Source organism: Triturus cristatus, chromosome 6, assembly GCF_964204655.1.
Source record: "Triturus cristatus chromosome 6, aTriCri1.1, whole genome shotgun sequence".
Taxonomy (NCBI): Eukaryota; Metazoa; Chordata; class Amphibia; order Caudata; family Salamandridae; genus Triturus; species Triturus cristatus.
Genome location: NC_140589.1, coordinates 1,403,462,378 through 1,403,479,537, shown reverse-complemented (window position 1 = coordinate 1,403,479,537; position 17,160 = coordinate 1,403,462,378). Strand labels below are relative to the sequence as shown.

Here is a 17,160-nt window from a genome sequence, read left to right as displayed (position 1 = left end):
TCCCAACTCTACTTTTTTCTCAGCGTCCTTCCATCTGCCAGTGAGTATCTGCTCTACCTGAAAGTCACACATGTCTCCTCCACCAGCTCCTTCTGACCCTGTTTGCTCCTCCTGCTCCCCTTTATATTTATACCAGCTCATGCTTCCAGTGCTAATATTACAATTTACACTGAGATATTGCCTTTTTAATGCGTAGATCCTTACAAATGGCTACCGAAGTGACACACAGACATCTAACATTTAGTGAGCACTTAAGTCATAAGCAGGTACCAGGACAAATCGGGACATCCACTGATCAACAGTACGTGGACTTACCTCTCTGTACATTCGATAGAGAAAATTTGGCTGAAAGAATGATGGCCTTTCACTTGGCCCTAATTGATATCTTATGGGTCAACTATATTGAGGCTGGTAGTAGTTCAAAGGAAACAAATGAACAGTTGATTAATGTGCTTGTGAGCAGACTACTGTATCCCATGAGTTTGTTCTAGTGAAAGACTATGCCTCCAGTCTTGTAGATACTCGGGTGCCCTCACCAGGCAGGTATTCCTGAATCCAACTCAAAGGATGTAGGCTCAATATTTTAGTTGCCCCGAACTGATTCCCTCCTCTCAACATACATTTTTTAATACAATGCTGAGGAATACATAACTTGGAGATTTACATAACGTATATTACTTTCTCCCAAATGTCATTCTTTCTCCAGTTAGTTGGCCTTGGTAATGGGGAAGGGAGTTGTTTCATTTACTATTCTGATTAAAACTTCTAACCACAAATTCCTCACCCTGTAAATCTCTCCGGGTGCCAGATTAGATCCGGAAAACTTCTCTGCATTAGGTCCTGCGCACCCGTAAGTAGTGCCATCAACCTCCATTGCTACTCCATCCACTCCCAGATGTGACAACACAAAAGCCGCATATAGGTGCTACCCCTGTGTGCTGAAGTCAGTTTCTCTTTTTCTGTGCCCCATCATGAGAATTGGGAATTTAACTCCTATAGTTGTTGGTGTTTTTTTTTTTGCCTAAGTGTTTAACAAAGTTACTCGACCACTATGCAGGGATGTTGCCACCCTAAGTTGACTGATTTTTAACCGTGCTGCACCTGCCGGAAGCAGGTGTCGTCAAAATTTTGCACAGTTTGCCTTTGGTGCCTCGGCAGAAAGCATTCAAAGTCATACTACACATGCTTCCTGATGCATCCGAAGGTTGGAGGAGGAAGTGCATAAAGTCCAATCGTGGTCCTCAACAACTTGATACTCCTGCTTCAGGACAGTCCGACAGTCAGCACTCTAAAAGCATGACTCTGGCTTCAGGGCCCAATTCTAGTCCTTGAACTGATTTGTCCCAAGTTCCCCAGGCTATTATCGACTGCAGCAGATTGCAGCCTTCAAGGAGGCCCTGTTTCAACTTTTAAAGATGTTCCAGGTTCCTCTGTTGTCCCCTTAGGCTCCATGGATCCATCTGAGCCTCTAGTTCAAATTGTGCCAGTGCGGTGCTGCCACAGCTATGACTGACTCTGTTACAGTTCTGTTGTCAGGTCACGGTTTGACCTCATTGTTGCAGTCAGATTTCTATAACACCGCTGCCATTGGCTCCACTGGTGCCAGCACTGCGTCCTACTATAACACTACATTCAAATATTTTATTTCGAAAACAAATTTTATTTGTCAAGTGGCACATATACAGCAGGGCCCTGTACCCCGAAGGCGTCTGCACAGTCAGAGCATATAATATTGACTTTGACATTTTGCATAATGATACCCAAGAAAAATCGAAGGTAATACAATAAAAATCTAACTCCCCCTCCCCCCGATCGCACTATACACCCACTCTAAACAGAACTATTCGAATATTACAGTAGAACTACCCACCGGGGTTCCAATTCCCACCCCTCTCCATGGATCCCCCCATAGAACCCTAGTCTTATAAACGCGGGTCCCGTACTACTGGAACCAGGTCTAAGAGCAATCCCGATAGTCTGCCTGCCTTTTCCATATTTAAAAGTGTTTTTGGGGGCACTCCCTGGCAATGAAGATCGGTTTCTCCAGGCCCATGCAAACGTCCAATCCATTCTTCCATGCGGCTACTGCAGGGGCCTTGGTGCTTTCCACACCCTCGCTATGTCCCTTTTGGCTAATGTAAGACCCAACAATAATAAATGGCATTTGTAAACGTTGCCGCCTATCCCCTCCATGACGTGTAGTAGCGCTAGTTTCGGCGAGCAGGTAATGTCCCATCCCAGAACCTCCGATAAACAATTGTAGACCCCCTCCAAAAACGATCCAGGGAGAGACTCTGCCAAACCGTGTGCAGCAACATACCTTCCTCCCGGTTACATCTGAGGCACACCGGGGAGGCAATCAACCTTGCCTTCCATAAACTCATGCGTGCGTAGTAGGTCCTATGTAGGTATTTAAACTGGACCAGGCACACCGCTATGGCAGCACCTCGCGGGGCAGCCAGGGCCTCCACCCAGTCCTCTTCTTCCATGGGACCTAAATCCCCCTCCCAATCCTCCCGAAGTTTCTGTAGTGTGGAGAAGCAGTGGATTACCAGGGTTTGATATATCTTGTAAATCTTATGATCCTGAAGTTCTCCCATAAAGACTTTGGCCTCCAGGGGGCTGAACTCAGCTACAGACTCCAAACCCACTAGACTGGGTAACAGGGCGTGTCGGAATTGAAGATACTTGAAGAACTGGGACTTTGGCATATGAAATTCTGTCTGAAGGTCCTGGAAGGCTTTCAGTACTGGACCCCTCATGATATCCCCCAAGACCGATATCCCTGTATGATCCCAACCCCGGAATCCCTGCAAGGCAGCTAGTTGTGGCAACCGCCCATTATCCCAGAGGGAAGTCCCCCCGCGTTAGTGTGTTCCACCACCCTATCCTACGCAATGCCTGCCTCCAGACCTGGAACATGACATTTGTTGCCGAGGGCAATGATCCCCCCCCCCCCCCCCCACCAGTGGTGCCGGGTATATTACCGTGTGCAGCGAGTGATCCCCCCCCCATAAGCTGCCATTCTACAGCGTATGCCGGATCCGCCCTATCGCTATACCACCATTCGTTCAATACAAGTGGGTGAGATGCTTGATAATATGACAGGATATCCGACGATGCTAGTTCCCCACAGTAGGTAGATAAAAAGCACGTACGCAGGGCCACACGCACCTTGCCCCTTCCCACAAGAGCTGCATTTACTTGCCTGAACCAACGGGGGGGATCGGATATGGGTGGCTCTGCAACTGGTAAAGAAGACGGGGAAGCACGACCATCTTAAATATGGCTGATCTGCCATAGATAGTCAGTGGCATACGGGACCAGGTCTTAATATCCTCATGTACTCGCTCCCACACTGGTACCAGATTGCGCTACCAGGCTACTGCGGGCACCTGCGTCATAAATACCCCCAAATATTTTAGTCCTCCCATCGCCAACTGAATCGACGATGCCCAGGTGCCCAATCTTTCCCGGCCTCCGAGCATCCACAACGTAGATTTGCGGGGATTCATATATAGTCCAGAGGTCTCCCCAAAGATCCGCATTATGCGCAGGAGCCGTGGCCCCGTTCTATCCACATTTGTGAGGAAGAAGAGGACGTCATCTGCGTACACTAGATTCAAATTTTAGACTGGCTTTAGCCATGGATCACCTAGTGATGCACTATTGAATAACCCAAAGCACAGCCCCCAATATGAGAAGGACTGTCTTCCATTTCCCTAGCCTGTGGGGCAGTATTACAGGTGGTCTGAGAAATGCTTTAATGCAGGCTCTCGTGAAAATGAAGGTTTGGAAAATGTTCCCCTTAAAGAAGGCGACAGAGGAGGTGGACCATTTCTTACTCTCCTCAGTTTACTCCATCTGAAACATAGTTTAATTTGTTCTTGGACTTCATGGAGGAAAATGCTTCCAGCCACATAGGTGAGGGACTCACAATTGCCTACAGTAGAAACCCAAGCTATTCTATGTTGGAAATCTATTTTTATTGTAATAAGTATTCTTGCTACCACCGCTAAAACTCGGGGGCTGGTACGGAACAAGCAACGTTATGGAAAGTCGCTCAACATATGACAAAAGCATTTTCTTAGACCCAGCCCCCCTTCTAGACTAAGGTTTTACAGCCTGGGCTTTTAACTTCGGAGCTGTTGCTGTAATTTGAGGAAGCCTTAACCGAGTCTTTTATGGCGGCCTTGCCTAGACTGGTTTGGTCTGCCCGTAAGAAGATCAAGTATATGTCAACATAGACTATCGGCATGTGATTGACCTTCCTGTTAAGAGTACCCTAATACAAAAAGTCTTGTGCTGACATTTAGGAGCAAGGCCAACCCAAATGTTATCCTAGCTGCTCAGCTCGATGGGGAATAAAAAGGATAGGAGCTCTGGGAAATAGTTTCTGCTCTTCAGCCAGCCTGTCACTGAATGTGATTTCTCTTGCGCTGTACTGAGACCTAGTGTGAACTTAACTCTAGGGAGTCTGTAGCTTGGTCTATGCATACCAGTGTGGTTGTCTGTTGGTACATCTAGATGCATGCCACTGGATTTTCCAGGGATGTCCCAGCTTCATTTATGTACATGCCATTTGGTGGAACCCAGCTATTTGGAATGAAGGAAGATTCAGCGCTGGAGCTCTTGTAGGACAGCAGAGCTGTGGTTTGCACTTTGGGCTGCTTCCCTGCTCACTAGTTCTACCAGCAATACTGAAAATTCCCTTGATATTCGGGTCTTTTCTTATCGCCCGAAGCAGTTGTCGCAATAAGTTCAGCAATCCAGTCAGCTATTTTGTCTCTCCAGTGGCACAAGTGGTGGAAGAGGCAGTGGCTACCAGTAGCTGCAGCAGTCCTTTTCTTGCTCTTCGACTGATGCTACTGCCAAACTTCTTTGGTTTTTACCTCCAATGACCTGTAGAGGCTGGTAGAGGGCAGAGTTCAGTATTACTTCCCCAGCTGATGTTCCATTCCTCCACATGTTCCACAATGTTTGCCCAACTATTGGCAATCTGTGCTGATATTTTGTTCCGGGAAGTACAAATGTTACTTGACATGGGCATAATCAAGCTTGTGCCGGAGGTGGAGAAAAGGCTCCGGGTATTGCTCCTAGCACTTATTGTGCCCAAGAAGAGCCCTTGAACTGCTTCCTCTGGCAGGTAAAATTCAAGATTTTGATGTTTGACCAGGTCTTGTTGGCCTTGGACAAGACTGGGTGGTGTCCCTGACTTTGCAGGATGTATACTTCCACATGCTGGTCTTGCAGCCTGTGGGTAGTACCTCCACTCCTGTAGTGGGGTAGTGGGGTTGGTCAACTAAAAATGTATCGCCCCACCCTTTGACTTTACTGCGACTCCTTGGTTGTTCACAAAAGTGATGTCTGTGGTTTTGGCCCTTCTTTGCAGGTCGGTGATGGAAATATTTCTATACCTTGATGACTGGCTTCTGAAGGTTAGCGCACCTCATCTATTCTAGAATGAAATGAAATGAAAATGAAATGAAATGAAAAGTGAATTTATAAAGCGCGAATTGCTGCCCAGGGGCGACCAAGCGCTAGTGTAGACTAGTGGTAACTGAGCACTGAGGGGGGATCAGCCAGAAGAATTAAAGGGGGGTAGTGAACAGGAAGGTTTTTAAGTGTTTCCGGGATGACAGCAGATTGGGATTGGACCGAAGTTGAAGAGGGAGAGAGTTCCACAACTTGGCAGCATTTAGTGCGAACATCCTGCCACCAGCTCTCGCTCTTTTTACTTTGGGTATTGAGACTAGAAAGGCCTGGGTGGAGCGGAGATTTCTGGTCGGGTGGTAGTGAGCTATTAAATTGCGGCTAATTGCTGGTCCCGTCTGCCAGAAAGCCTGATGAGAGATGCACATTGCCTTGAAGGCAATTCTCTGTCGTACCGGTAGCCAATGCAGCTTGCTAAGTCCGGGCTTGACTGATTGTCTGCGAGGCAGCTGCAGCAGGGTGCGGGCTGCGCTGTTCTGGACTACCTGGAGCTTTCGCAGTGTGAATTCCGGGGCACCAAGGTAGAGGACATTACTAAAGTCCAACCGGGACTGGATCAGACCCTGAACTGCTACCTGTTTGGCCTCCATCGGTAGAAGGGGAAGAACTTTCCTCAACATTCTGAGGAGCCAAAACAGGTCGCAGACAGTTTGGTGGCCTGGGTGTTGAAGGAAAGGGTCTTGTCAAGCCATACCCCTAAGCTCTTTATGTTGTCTTTGGGTGCTGGGGGGGTGCCCAGGCATGGGGGCCAGAGGGAATTAAATGGTACTGGAGATGTTGGTCCTAGGAGCATCAGCTCTGTTTTATCCCCATTGAGCTTTAGGGAGGACGTTGTCATCCATTCCTCGACTTCCTCCAGGCATTTCATAAGACCTGATGAAAGAGGTCTGTTGCCCTCCTGCGCCAAGGAAACCACTAGCTGAGTGTCGTCAGCATATGAAATGATCTTAATACCAAACGGCTGGACGACCTCCGCCAGTGGTTTCATATAGATGTTAAATAGCGCAGGGCTTAAGGAGGAGCCCACAGCTCAGTGATCTGCTGGCAGACACCGTATCCCCGTCAAAAATCTGGAATGATCTATTACTCAGAAATGATTCGAGCCATCTAAGTGCATTGCCTGTTACTCCGGTGTTAAATAGGCGGTTCAGCAGGGTGGCGTGACTGACCGTATCAAAGGCGGCACTTAGGTCAAGGAGGACCACTGCCACTGATCCTCCTTGATCCAGAATCCTTCGGGTTTCTTCGGTGACCGCCAGTAAGGCGATTTCGGTTCCATGCCTGGGTCTGAAGCCTGTCTGAGTAGCATCCAGTAGCAAGTTATTCTCGAGGAACTTCATCAGATGGACATTGATGTGCTTCTCGAGAATTTTGCTAACCCAAGGGAGCAGCGAAATTGGGCGGTAGCTGCTAGGATCCTCTGGGTCGAGATTTGGCTTCTTGAGCAGGGCCCGAACCATGGCTTTCTTCCATGCAATGGGCACGGTGCAGGATGAGATGGAAGCGTTTAAGAGGTTCAGTACTACAGGCAGGGTAGCATGGCTCGCCTGTATCATGGCCTCTGGTGGAGCTGGGTCACGTGGGGATCCTGATTTTACTTGGTGGGCTAGTTGGTCAAGAGCTTCAAGATCTAGAAGGGGGAATTGATCTAGTGATACCCGATCCGGGGGCGGGGGGGCCTGCCTCAGTGGTACCTGGTCATGTACTCTTAGATCTGTGACTGCCGTTGGAAAAGAGGAGTAGATCTGAGTGACTTTTTTATGAAAAAATTCTGCTAGATCATTACATTGGGCTCGGGTCTTAAGAGGAGGTGCGGTTGAGCTAGCCACTTTGGTTAATTTTTTCACTAAGTGGAAAATTTCCTTGGGTTTAGATTTAGCTGCCATGATTTTATCGGCGAAGTGAGCTGATTGAGCGACCATTATCTCGCCTTTGTAGGCCTTGATTGCTTCTCTATATTGAGACTTTTTTTCTGGTAAATAATCCAGACGCCACGATCTCTCTAATTTCCTACAGAGACGTTTTTTGTCTCTGAGGGTGTCTGAGAACCAGGGGGCCGATTTATGTGCCCTTTTAGGTGTAATCTTGCGAAGTGGAAGGGAGGTTTCAAGAGATTTTATAATCCAGTCTTCGTATTCCTGGTGTGCTACGCTAGGGTCTGCGTTGTGAGACGGGCAGGTGGATTCTAAATTGTGAATCCAGGACTCGATGGGTAATCTGGCCCAATTCCTCGTGTTCTTAATTAGAGGTATAGGAGGTGTAGATTTGCAGGTGGACCAAGTTAAAGGGATAAGAGAATGGTCGGTCCAGGGAAGGCCGATCGGTTGGCCGACTACTAACTCCGTGCAATTGCTAAAAACTGGGTCCAGTAGGTGACCTTTTGAGTGTGTGTTGGGGCTGTGACCCGCTGATCTAACTGTAATGCCGCTAGGTCATCCACCAGTTCCATAGCAATATGATCTAGGGTGGTGTCAAAGTGTAGGTTAAGGTCGCCTAATAGTGTAAAGTTAGAAGTGGCTATAATTTGTTCAGCTAAAATGGTGGGGAGTGATCTGTGAAATAGTTTGGGTGGACCTGGGGGGCGATAGACCAGAGTGCCAGAAAAGGAGCTGTTAGGAGAGAAGTCTATACTGAATACTAGACTCTCGCACTCCGGGATTGATTCAGGAGTGGTGCGGCAGCGATACTGATCTTTGAGTATGATTGCCAGACCTCCCCCTCTCCCCTCCATCTGGTCTAATCTGTTAATTTGAAAACCGGGGGGCAGGGCTGTGACTATGTGTGGCTCAGAGTAGGGTGCAAGCCAGGTTTCCGTCAGGAAGACTGCATCGGGCTTGCGTTCTTCTAACAGGAGGGCGATTTCTGTCCTGTGTTTTGGTAAAGACCTACAGTTTAGCAGGAACATACTATATTCCTGTCTGGTATCTAATAACTTGTTGGTTCTGAATGTATGTCCGCAACCGAAGCAGTATGGAGGAAGTTCAGTGGGCGTGTAAGTGTGCATACAACATACTGGACCTATTGTCCTCGCGTTATAGATGGTCTGTGGGCTGTAGGTCCTGGTGTGTGGGGAACGGGATATAGGGGCGCGTCCGGGGGAGGCACATTGTAATATAGGCCAGGGGAAGGGGCGTGGCCTAGGTCGGTGGGCGTGGCCTGTGCTCCAGGGGTGACGGGGATCCTCCTGCGACCCGCTGCAGCGCCTTGCTCAGCTGCGCGGGGAGGAAGGATCAGGGAAGTGCTTCAGGTGAGGTTAAAACACACAGAGTATTTCACACACACAAGTAATTAAAAAAGATTCGTAGCTCCCGGCTTAAACGCCTCAGGAGATGGTCACCTTCAGACGACAGTAGCAAATACCCCATCTTTGGCCCGTACAGAGAATTACCTTTATGGGAGCCATTCTGAACACAGTGGTGTCAAGGCCAATTCCCATTTTAACTAGTTCAGTACTTTCAGTTTAATTCCTGATATTTCGGACGAGAGCTTCTGTTCTGGCCTTGGTGTTTGTGAGACATTGGGGCTCCTGGCTTCATGCATCCTGCTCATGCTTCATGCCTGTTGTATGTGATCTCTCCCGTGGAACCTTTGCCTCCAGTACCTGGGGTGCCTTTCGGACATCTGCTTTTCTTTTCTTTTTTTTCTTTTTTTAATATGCGTTTGACAAAGAAAAATTGACAGAGGAGACAAAACAGAGTGTAGCAACCCCACCCCATCCCCTCACAGAGCTGAGAAAATACAGCGGGTGCTTATTCAAAAAAGCCAATAATACTGCATAGCAATTGAACCTAGATAACACAGTCCAGAATATCAGCGTAAAGTGCATAATGCAAAGACAAACAGTTGGACAATTAAGGATAAAAATTAAGCTACTGCGAATAAAGTGACCAGTGCAAAGTACATCATTGAATAATACAGCAGTAGTCAATACACAAGATTAAATGGGCATAATTCTTCTAAAAGATAAAGTGACCAGTGCAAGCAGTTGGTCCTAAGATATGCCGAGTCATTTTGTGAAAATTTGCAGGCGAGTAGTGCCCATGAATGTGTGGGCGTAATATCCCAGGATGTAAAGTGGCCAGTGCAACAATCCATAAAGATATACTACTGAGGAGGATTTTTGTGCAAAAACAGCAAATAGCAAATACACCAGCACGGCTAATCAACCAAGCAAGCTCTAAAAAGAAAGAAAAAAAAAATTGATTACATTTTTATAGTTAAAAAAAAAAAAATGCAAAGCTTAAGCGCGTGCCAAGCTTTCTTCCGAGTTTGCTTGATTAAGCCAGCGAGAAAGAGGCTCCCAAATAGCTACACCTTTCTTCTTTCCCCGGATTCCCTTTTTAAGATAGATTGGCTTTTCAAGGGTAAATATTGAGTAAAACCGGGCCAGCCAGTGCGAAAATAATGGAGGATTGGGATCTATCCAGGCTGATGCTATGCAAAAACTGTAGAATTCCAGAGCAACAAAGATTAAGGCCCCCCCCTGTTCTTTCTGTCAAATGAATCTTGAATCCCTAACAGAATGGCAGTGGGGGTTAAAAGTATGTTTCGGGATAAGACCCAGCCAAGAAAAGCTTGTATCTTGATTAGGAGTGGCCCAAGCTCCACACAGGTAGCAAACATGTGGACTGAGTCAGTGCTGAATTTGGCACAACGTGGGCAGTGTGTGCCTATCCCCGTCCCCCACTCCGCGATCCTGCTGGGTGCAAAATATTAAAAAAGCACATTTTATAAAACTGTGCCTGTAGACTGGCAGATAATAGATCATTTTGTGCGGATTTACGTGCGAGACAAAAAACATTATTAGTTATGTTCAATTTTTGCTGCCACTTATATAGATAGACTATTAAAAAATTCATAAATTACGCCAATTCGGGGAGTGGGGAGGTGGGAAGATGCGCATAGTTATAAAATTAATTCACAACTAGTGAAGCCAGCAGTCCCCCTTGTCTTACGTAAAAAAAAAGTCCTAATTTCAAGATATTGAAAAGCTCAAGTTGAAGTGGGATTGAAGTTCCTCAAAAGGCAAGACCCCTTCAGCAGAACAGAGGTCACCTAACTTATTTACCCCTAAATCTGCTTTTCTGATGAAGTGCCTGAGGACCTTCAATAGTGGGTGTTGAATGCCCATCTGACTTGCGGCAAGTTGTTCACCTTGCCACGTCCAGAACTTGTGTTGGTGCTAGATGCATTATCCTTAGGCTGTGGAAGTCACGTGAATGTTGTAGACATCAGAGGCCTTCGGTCCACAATAAAGCAGGTCCTTCATATCTATCTTCTGTAGGTGAGGGCCATTTATTTTCCCTTAAAAGTATTCCATCAGGGGCAATGCGAAATAGGTGCTGATAGAACGCAACTGCCATAGGATACTGCAACAGTTAGGTAGGTGTAGGAGTCTCTTGCTCTTTTTCTGCAGATTATGGCTATTCGAGGAATTTCCATGATGGTCAGTCACCCGGAAAGGTCCCTAACCATCGGGCAGATGAGCTCAGCAGGCGCTATTTTATAGACCATGAGAGGGGTCTGCCCCATAGGTGGTTTGGGATATCTTCACCTAGTGGGGCCGTCCCCTCAGTATATTAGTTGTTACATCTCAAAATACGCACTTCCCTGAATTTGGCGACCTGGCGATTCCTCGTTGAGGTTTCCTCTTGTTTGGTCTTCAGTGGGACTTCTTTATATCTTCCCATCTCTGATGTGGATCCTGTGGGTCTTGACAAATGACAATGGTACTGAGGATAGTTCATTCTGATGGCTCTGGATTGGGCTCTTAGGGTGTGGTACTATGAACTCTTGAATCTGTGTATTTGTTGTCCACTTTGACGACCTTTTTTGGAGGATCTGCTATCTCAAGAACAAAGCAGGGTCTTCCACCCGAACCTCCACAATCCCATTTGTGGCGATTGACAGGAACCAACTTGAAATGCTTTACTCGTCCACCAGAGGTGGAATATCTCAATCCGGCTGCCTGCTATCCTTCACAAAATCTGTGTTTTCTGGTTGTTAGGCAAAGCTTGTCACCTGGTGTGAGGAAAAGCAAGTTGACCCTCTGCAAATAAAGTTGCTTTTATTGTTACTGGTATTATCTTTTGCTCTGCAAGGTTTGCTGCGTGTGCAATTAAGGGTTCTTGGTTAGCCCCTTTGTCCTTATTTTGCTTACCACATCAGCCGTCCTCATTTAAGTCACTTGTTGATATATTTCATACAGGGGCGTGTGCATACGTTTCCTCCTCCTTCTTTTGTTATGCTGCAGTAGGACACTAACTTGCTTTGACCTTCTTAATGTGTTCTCTCTTCGTGCCTCTTCACAATTGTACATTTGAGTGTTTATCGTAATCACTTTCGTGTGTTGCATTAGCAAGTTGCAGGATACGTCATTTTAGTCTCTGCATGCCAGTTTTTCCCTGATAAAGTGGTGCTTGGGACCCATGTATGCTTTCTTATGAAGGTGATGTCACCATCCAGTCCATCATTTCTTTCTCCTCCACACTCATTGAAGGAGGAAGAATGGCTTCACTGGTTGGAACCTAAGCGTCCTCTTGGTTTTTATATTGATATGACTAAATATGGATCATCAAATGTTCTTTGAATTCTCCAGTATGAAGAAGGGAAAATCAGTCCAGAAGCTAACATTGTCTGGGTTGATTGACCTCTACATCAAAATGTGTTATATGTTGGTTAGAAAGGGCCCTTTCACCATAGCAAAGATCGCAACATCTGCTTTAGCTCTATATGTTCCGGTTTTGGACAACTGTGAGGCACCCATGTTCCTGCTGAGTTGTGCAGAACTTACTGCTGTTAAGTCCACTCCTCAGTCCCACCTCCATAGAAGGGGTATTACTTTGATGATTCACAAGGTGAGGAATTTGCAGGTAGAAGCATTCATCAAAACAATACATTGCTAATCTTGTTCTCCATGATACTATCTAACTGAAGATTCCTCACTCCCTGCTCTTCTGTCCAACCTATGGAGTTGACTTTTAGGGACTTAATAAGGTGCACAATGTCGTTTTGCAAATCTACTGATGGTGCTCTGTGTCTGATAATTAAATGTACCTCCGCATAGGTCTGTCGTAAATATGCAGCTCGATGTTGTCACATCCGTGGGGGGTGAATGGAGTTGCGATAGAGGCCTATGGTGCCATCCATCAGCACCCAGTAGCACTTGCAGAAAAGTATTCCTTATCTAGTCTGGTACATGAGGAGACTGACAAGATAAGGAATATGCAGATACATACTTTCCACCAGAAAGTGCATTACCATTAATGTCAACAGAAAGTCCACAGAAAAATAAGAAAATAGCTCAAAATATTGTTTGGCCCAGACTTCCAGTTGGGAGTAGCTTTGTCTGTCTTTTTTCTCTAAGAAATTTCAGTATGCTTTATTCGAGGTATGCATGATCTTAATAGCTCCATTTGGGCAAGGCAAATCTATTAATTGATCCGCCTTCACCTGACTACAGCACCTTTAAAGAAAGTAATAACTATTGCTCTGTGAGCAACAGGAGAGTGCTACTTCCTAATTGAACATCTGTGCATTTATTATCTTGTATCCTGAAGCATTAGATAATAATTTGGTTGTAATCTTCAAGATGACTAGTTTGAAGTTCTGTAAAAGCTTAGGAAGTCCCTGTGGGATATTTAGGTCTTATTTCTTCATTTGCTAGAAAGCAGTTTCCTCAGAGATCATATCCTTGACTGCAGTGCCTGTAAAATTATAGTCTGGCTCTTCACTGGCCTAATCTGCAGAGATTAGGCCTCATGTAAAACAGTGCATACACTGTATGTTGTGAGACCTTACATTAGTTTACAGTGGGTTTAAAGCCTGAGGATTGCTTACCATTGGTTCGCTTTGTCACCCTCAAGTGCTTGCTTCTTATTTATCCACTTCCGTAGGCTTTTCTTCTTCCTCCTTTTTTTTAAAAATATATTTTTATTAATTTCAAACTTTGAAAGTCAGACATTTATATGTATAAATTACAGACCTTCGTAGAGCAGATTCATAATAACCAGGAATGTACATTTTCATTCACTTATTTCAAAAGATTGCACTGTAGTTTTTGTTAATTCCAGTTCTACAGTTGGGGAAATACACAGGTCTCCCCGATACACATTCCACTTGCCCAACTTTTGTCCCAGTTCTTAGGGCATCCTCTCGATTTGAAAACCTTTTCTTCCTCTTCTTGTGTTTATCCCTCCCTGGAGAAATGACACTTTTCTTGTGTCCGTCCACTGCTCATTTTCCAGATGCTGCTTATTTATTTTGGTACTCTGCAAGAGTGACTGTTTCTGACCTGTTGCTCTCGTGTAGCTTTCCCTTTTTCATCTTTCTCTTTGTCAATCTCTTTAAATTGCCATTCTTGCTTCCTCTCTGCCCACCTTCCCTCGTCGTTCTTGCATCCCCACCTCCACTTTGTCCATTTGCTTCCCCACCTCCACCTGCCCTTTGTAGTCCCATTTGCTTCTGTTGCTGAGCAAGCATAGTAACAATTTATTATACGCTTACTCCTCTTACTGCTCTAACCGTACTGGGCCCTTTACGATTACACAATCTGAAGCATTTACCACAGAGACAATGATCCACTGTTGAATCTTTCTCTGCTGATAGGAGGGTTGGAAATTAGGTTGGCTAAAACATCACATTAGCTATCCAATGAGTAACATTAATTGCTAGCGAACTCACAAATTGGAGATCAGATTTACGTACACCACTCAAGACCAAAATGTTGAACCCAATCAGGTAGACAACAAGCTCCTGGTGAATTCCATTTCCACATCATTGACCACAGATCACCTCATAATCCTTAGCTACCCACAAAGGTGAAGCAAAGTAACCTTGTCCAAGTTCCTATTAACTAATTAACTCCCTTATCCAAAACCAGCAGCTTCTTTCTGTATTCTCTGCCGGTTAACTGCCGGTCAGCAGTAAAACTTTGTTTGTAGGTTTCTGGTACTATTGTTAACCACAACTGGGATATTCCGGTCTCAAAGACACCACATAATATTTTGGACCTCCTTTCCCCTCCGCATGACTCCATTTGCCAATGTAATCATGTAGACGGACAGGATGGTTAGAGTAGTAGAGGATGCTCTTCTTCCACACTGCCAAGCACCTTCACTCTCCAAAGGCTCCGTACTCTACTTCACCACCATGAAGGATTTCCTACTAATCACTGATGTACCCTAGTAGATTGCTCCGACTATAGTCCTATCCCAGTTATGTTAAATTTTACCCTGTATAAAAATGTTGACCAACATAAAAAGGAGACCGTGCCAAAATGTTTGACATTAATGCTCTAGCAAGTAAGGCTCACATGAATATTTAGCCTATTGGAACAAGTTTGCTAGGGCCAAGAGCTCGTGTTACTAGCTCAGGTTGTTTTGCAGTTTCAGGCAGATTATCAAGACTTAAAGTCCTTCATCCAGGCACTTGTTTGTTTCCAGATCCAGGATAATGGATATTTGCTTCTCACTGGACTACCAAAAGTTCACCTCAAACACCCCCCTTCCTCCTCCCCTTTCAGCTGTGCTCCTGAGACTGTTTGCTTTGTACCTGGTTGCAAAAGTTTTATCCCTTCACTCCTGTTTTTATAACTGTACCATGGATTCCCACTGATGCATGGGCCCAGATTAAGATGACCCGCATCAGTCGGCACTTTAGACTTGTCCACACCCTGCTATTAGACTGTACAACTGAAAATCTCTGGTCTCCAACAAGGTCTGTGTAATACAAAATCCCTTCTCCGTGACCCTCCTACTTTAAAAAAAGAATTATGTATAAAGCAGTCCTTCTCTGACAGAGATTTACCAATCCCTGTTTAAGAACATTTAAAAGGGAGCCTAAAATCCTCAGATATTTTGATTTTGACTGAGAACTTTGTGCTTCTCCAACATCCAAATCTTAACTGTCACTTAAGCGCAAATTGTCCCCTTTAGATCCTTCATATACTCTCCATCTCCACTGTCCCAAACTGTTAGGCGGTTCTGATACTGAGCAGCTGCTTTAAGTACCTTACTTGATTTCCACTCTTTGACTACTCCTCGTTGCTCCCAATTTCTTGATTTTCATCATCTTATGTCCATCTGTGCTGCTATCTTTCTTAATTTATTGGTAATCTTTTGTGTCTCTGCTTAGTGGTTGCAATTAGTTTCATTATTTTGTTCGATGTATGTAATGATCATGTCTATTTTTTCTGTAACTCATTTCTGATCCTTTGTAAAGCACTCTTATGCCATTGGGCTACGCTTGTGCTGCATAAACCTGTACAAATTCATTTCAGTAGACCTTTTACACTTTTTTCCTTTTACAGTAAAGGACCTCCCTTTACCCAGATTTGTTGTATCAAAGAATGACCAGGAATCCAGACATATGTACTCTTCGGATTCTGATAGCCAAACCTCCTACTCTGGTGTTATCCCACCTCCGCCCGGGAGAATACAACCCAAAAAAGGCTCTGTAAGCCATGAGATACTTCAACAACGTGCATCAGCTGACCAGCAGGTAATTCTAGAGGGCATATTCTGTTTTTTTTATTTTTTATGTAAGCTTGTTTCCTTTTGTATGCGTTGAATTCCACCTGTTAAATGCTAGGTTTGTTGACATTTCTCAGTGAGAGGAGGTGAAAAGAAAGGGACATGACATGAAAACTATTGAGCAGTACTGAACAAGGACATAATCAAAATACCATAGGCAATCCATTTGCCTCTGTCAGATTATTATTCCTTTGACTTTATTTTGGTGTCCTTGTTGCGTGCGTGTGTCTCCAGTGCTTAGGGTTTAAGGTGTGCTTATTGACCATGTACTTGACCGTAGGCAAATATGTAAAGCCAGGTCAAAGCGGTCTGGTATATTATATGTCCGGGGGAATCTTGAATATGAAAAACTTGCACTGTTTAATGTTGAACCATCTGGCAATAGTAGGTGCCATGTATTTGTAAACGGAGGACTTCATATATTTAATATCGGGTGATGAGATAATTAATCCCATTTGCATTTCTTTGAGTGCATGCTACTCTCGTCATTGTGGCTTCCATTTGCATTAATTGAAGCAGTGATTAGATTGACTGCTTTTTGTTTCTATTCCTAGTCAGCTGTGAACACCAGTGCTTCTGTGGACATGTAACATGTCTGTATTCTCCTTCCCCACTAAGGGGCCTGTTACAGAGCTCCACCTGCAACCCCACAGTTCCCCTAGGTAGCTCGCTGCCATTCTTTTCTACTGACCTGACAGTACTAGAATTTGCTAAACCTTTGCTAGTGCCAGCGTCTGAAAACATTTGTCTTAGCTCATTAATCAATGACGTTCGCCCCAGAGGATTTCTGTCTCCTAGATTATTTTCTGTGTCTGTTAGCATTTGTTGTGGATGCTCGGAGCAAGCAGTGCTCCTTCCAAGCTACAAGCGGATGAGAATTAATTGTTTTTTTTTAAAAAAAATCTGTTTTATTTGAACAATTGTATTGAAAGTTATAACTTGTTTAGTCATTCCTTTAAAACACTTTCCACAACAGTTACACTTAAACATTCTTATTTGCACAGTATTTACACTCCAGACTATAAACCAGTTCAGATTTTTAGTGGTGAAGTGGTCCATGACGTGAAATGCCTCAACGTGACCAAGTTAGAACAATATGAATTGAACAGATGAATGGAAATGAGAAAGAAAAAAT

General features: G+C 44.9%; 1 protein-coding gene across 20 annotated transcripts in view; it reads left to right on the top strand.

The window, feature by feature from the left end:
- REPS1 (RALBP1 associated Eps domain containing 1) overlaps nucleotides 1-17,160 on the top strand; it is an 894,243-nt gene that overhangs the window by 119,248 nt on the left and 757,835 nt on the right. For all 20 annotated transcript variants that reach the window (XM_085612456.1, XM_085612466.1, XM_085612457.1 and 17 more), the window contains one exon: nucleotides 15,803-15,993. In XM_085612456.1, coding sequence (XP_085468582.1) covers nucleotides 15,803-15,993 — 191 coding nt within the window. The remainder of the gene's footprint in view (nucleotides 1-15,802; nucleotides 15,994-17,160) is intronic.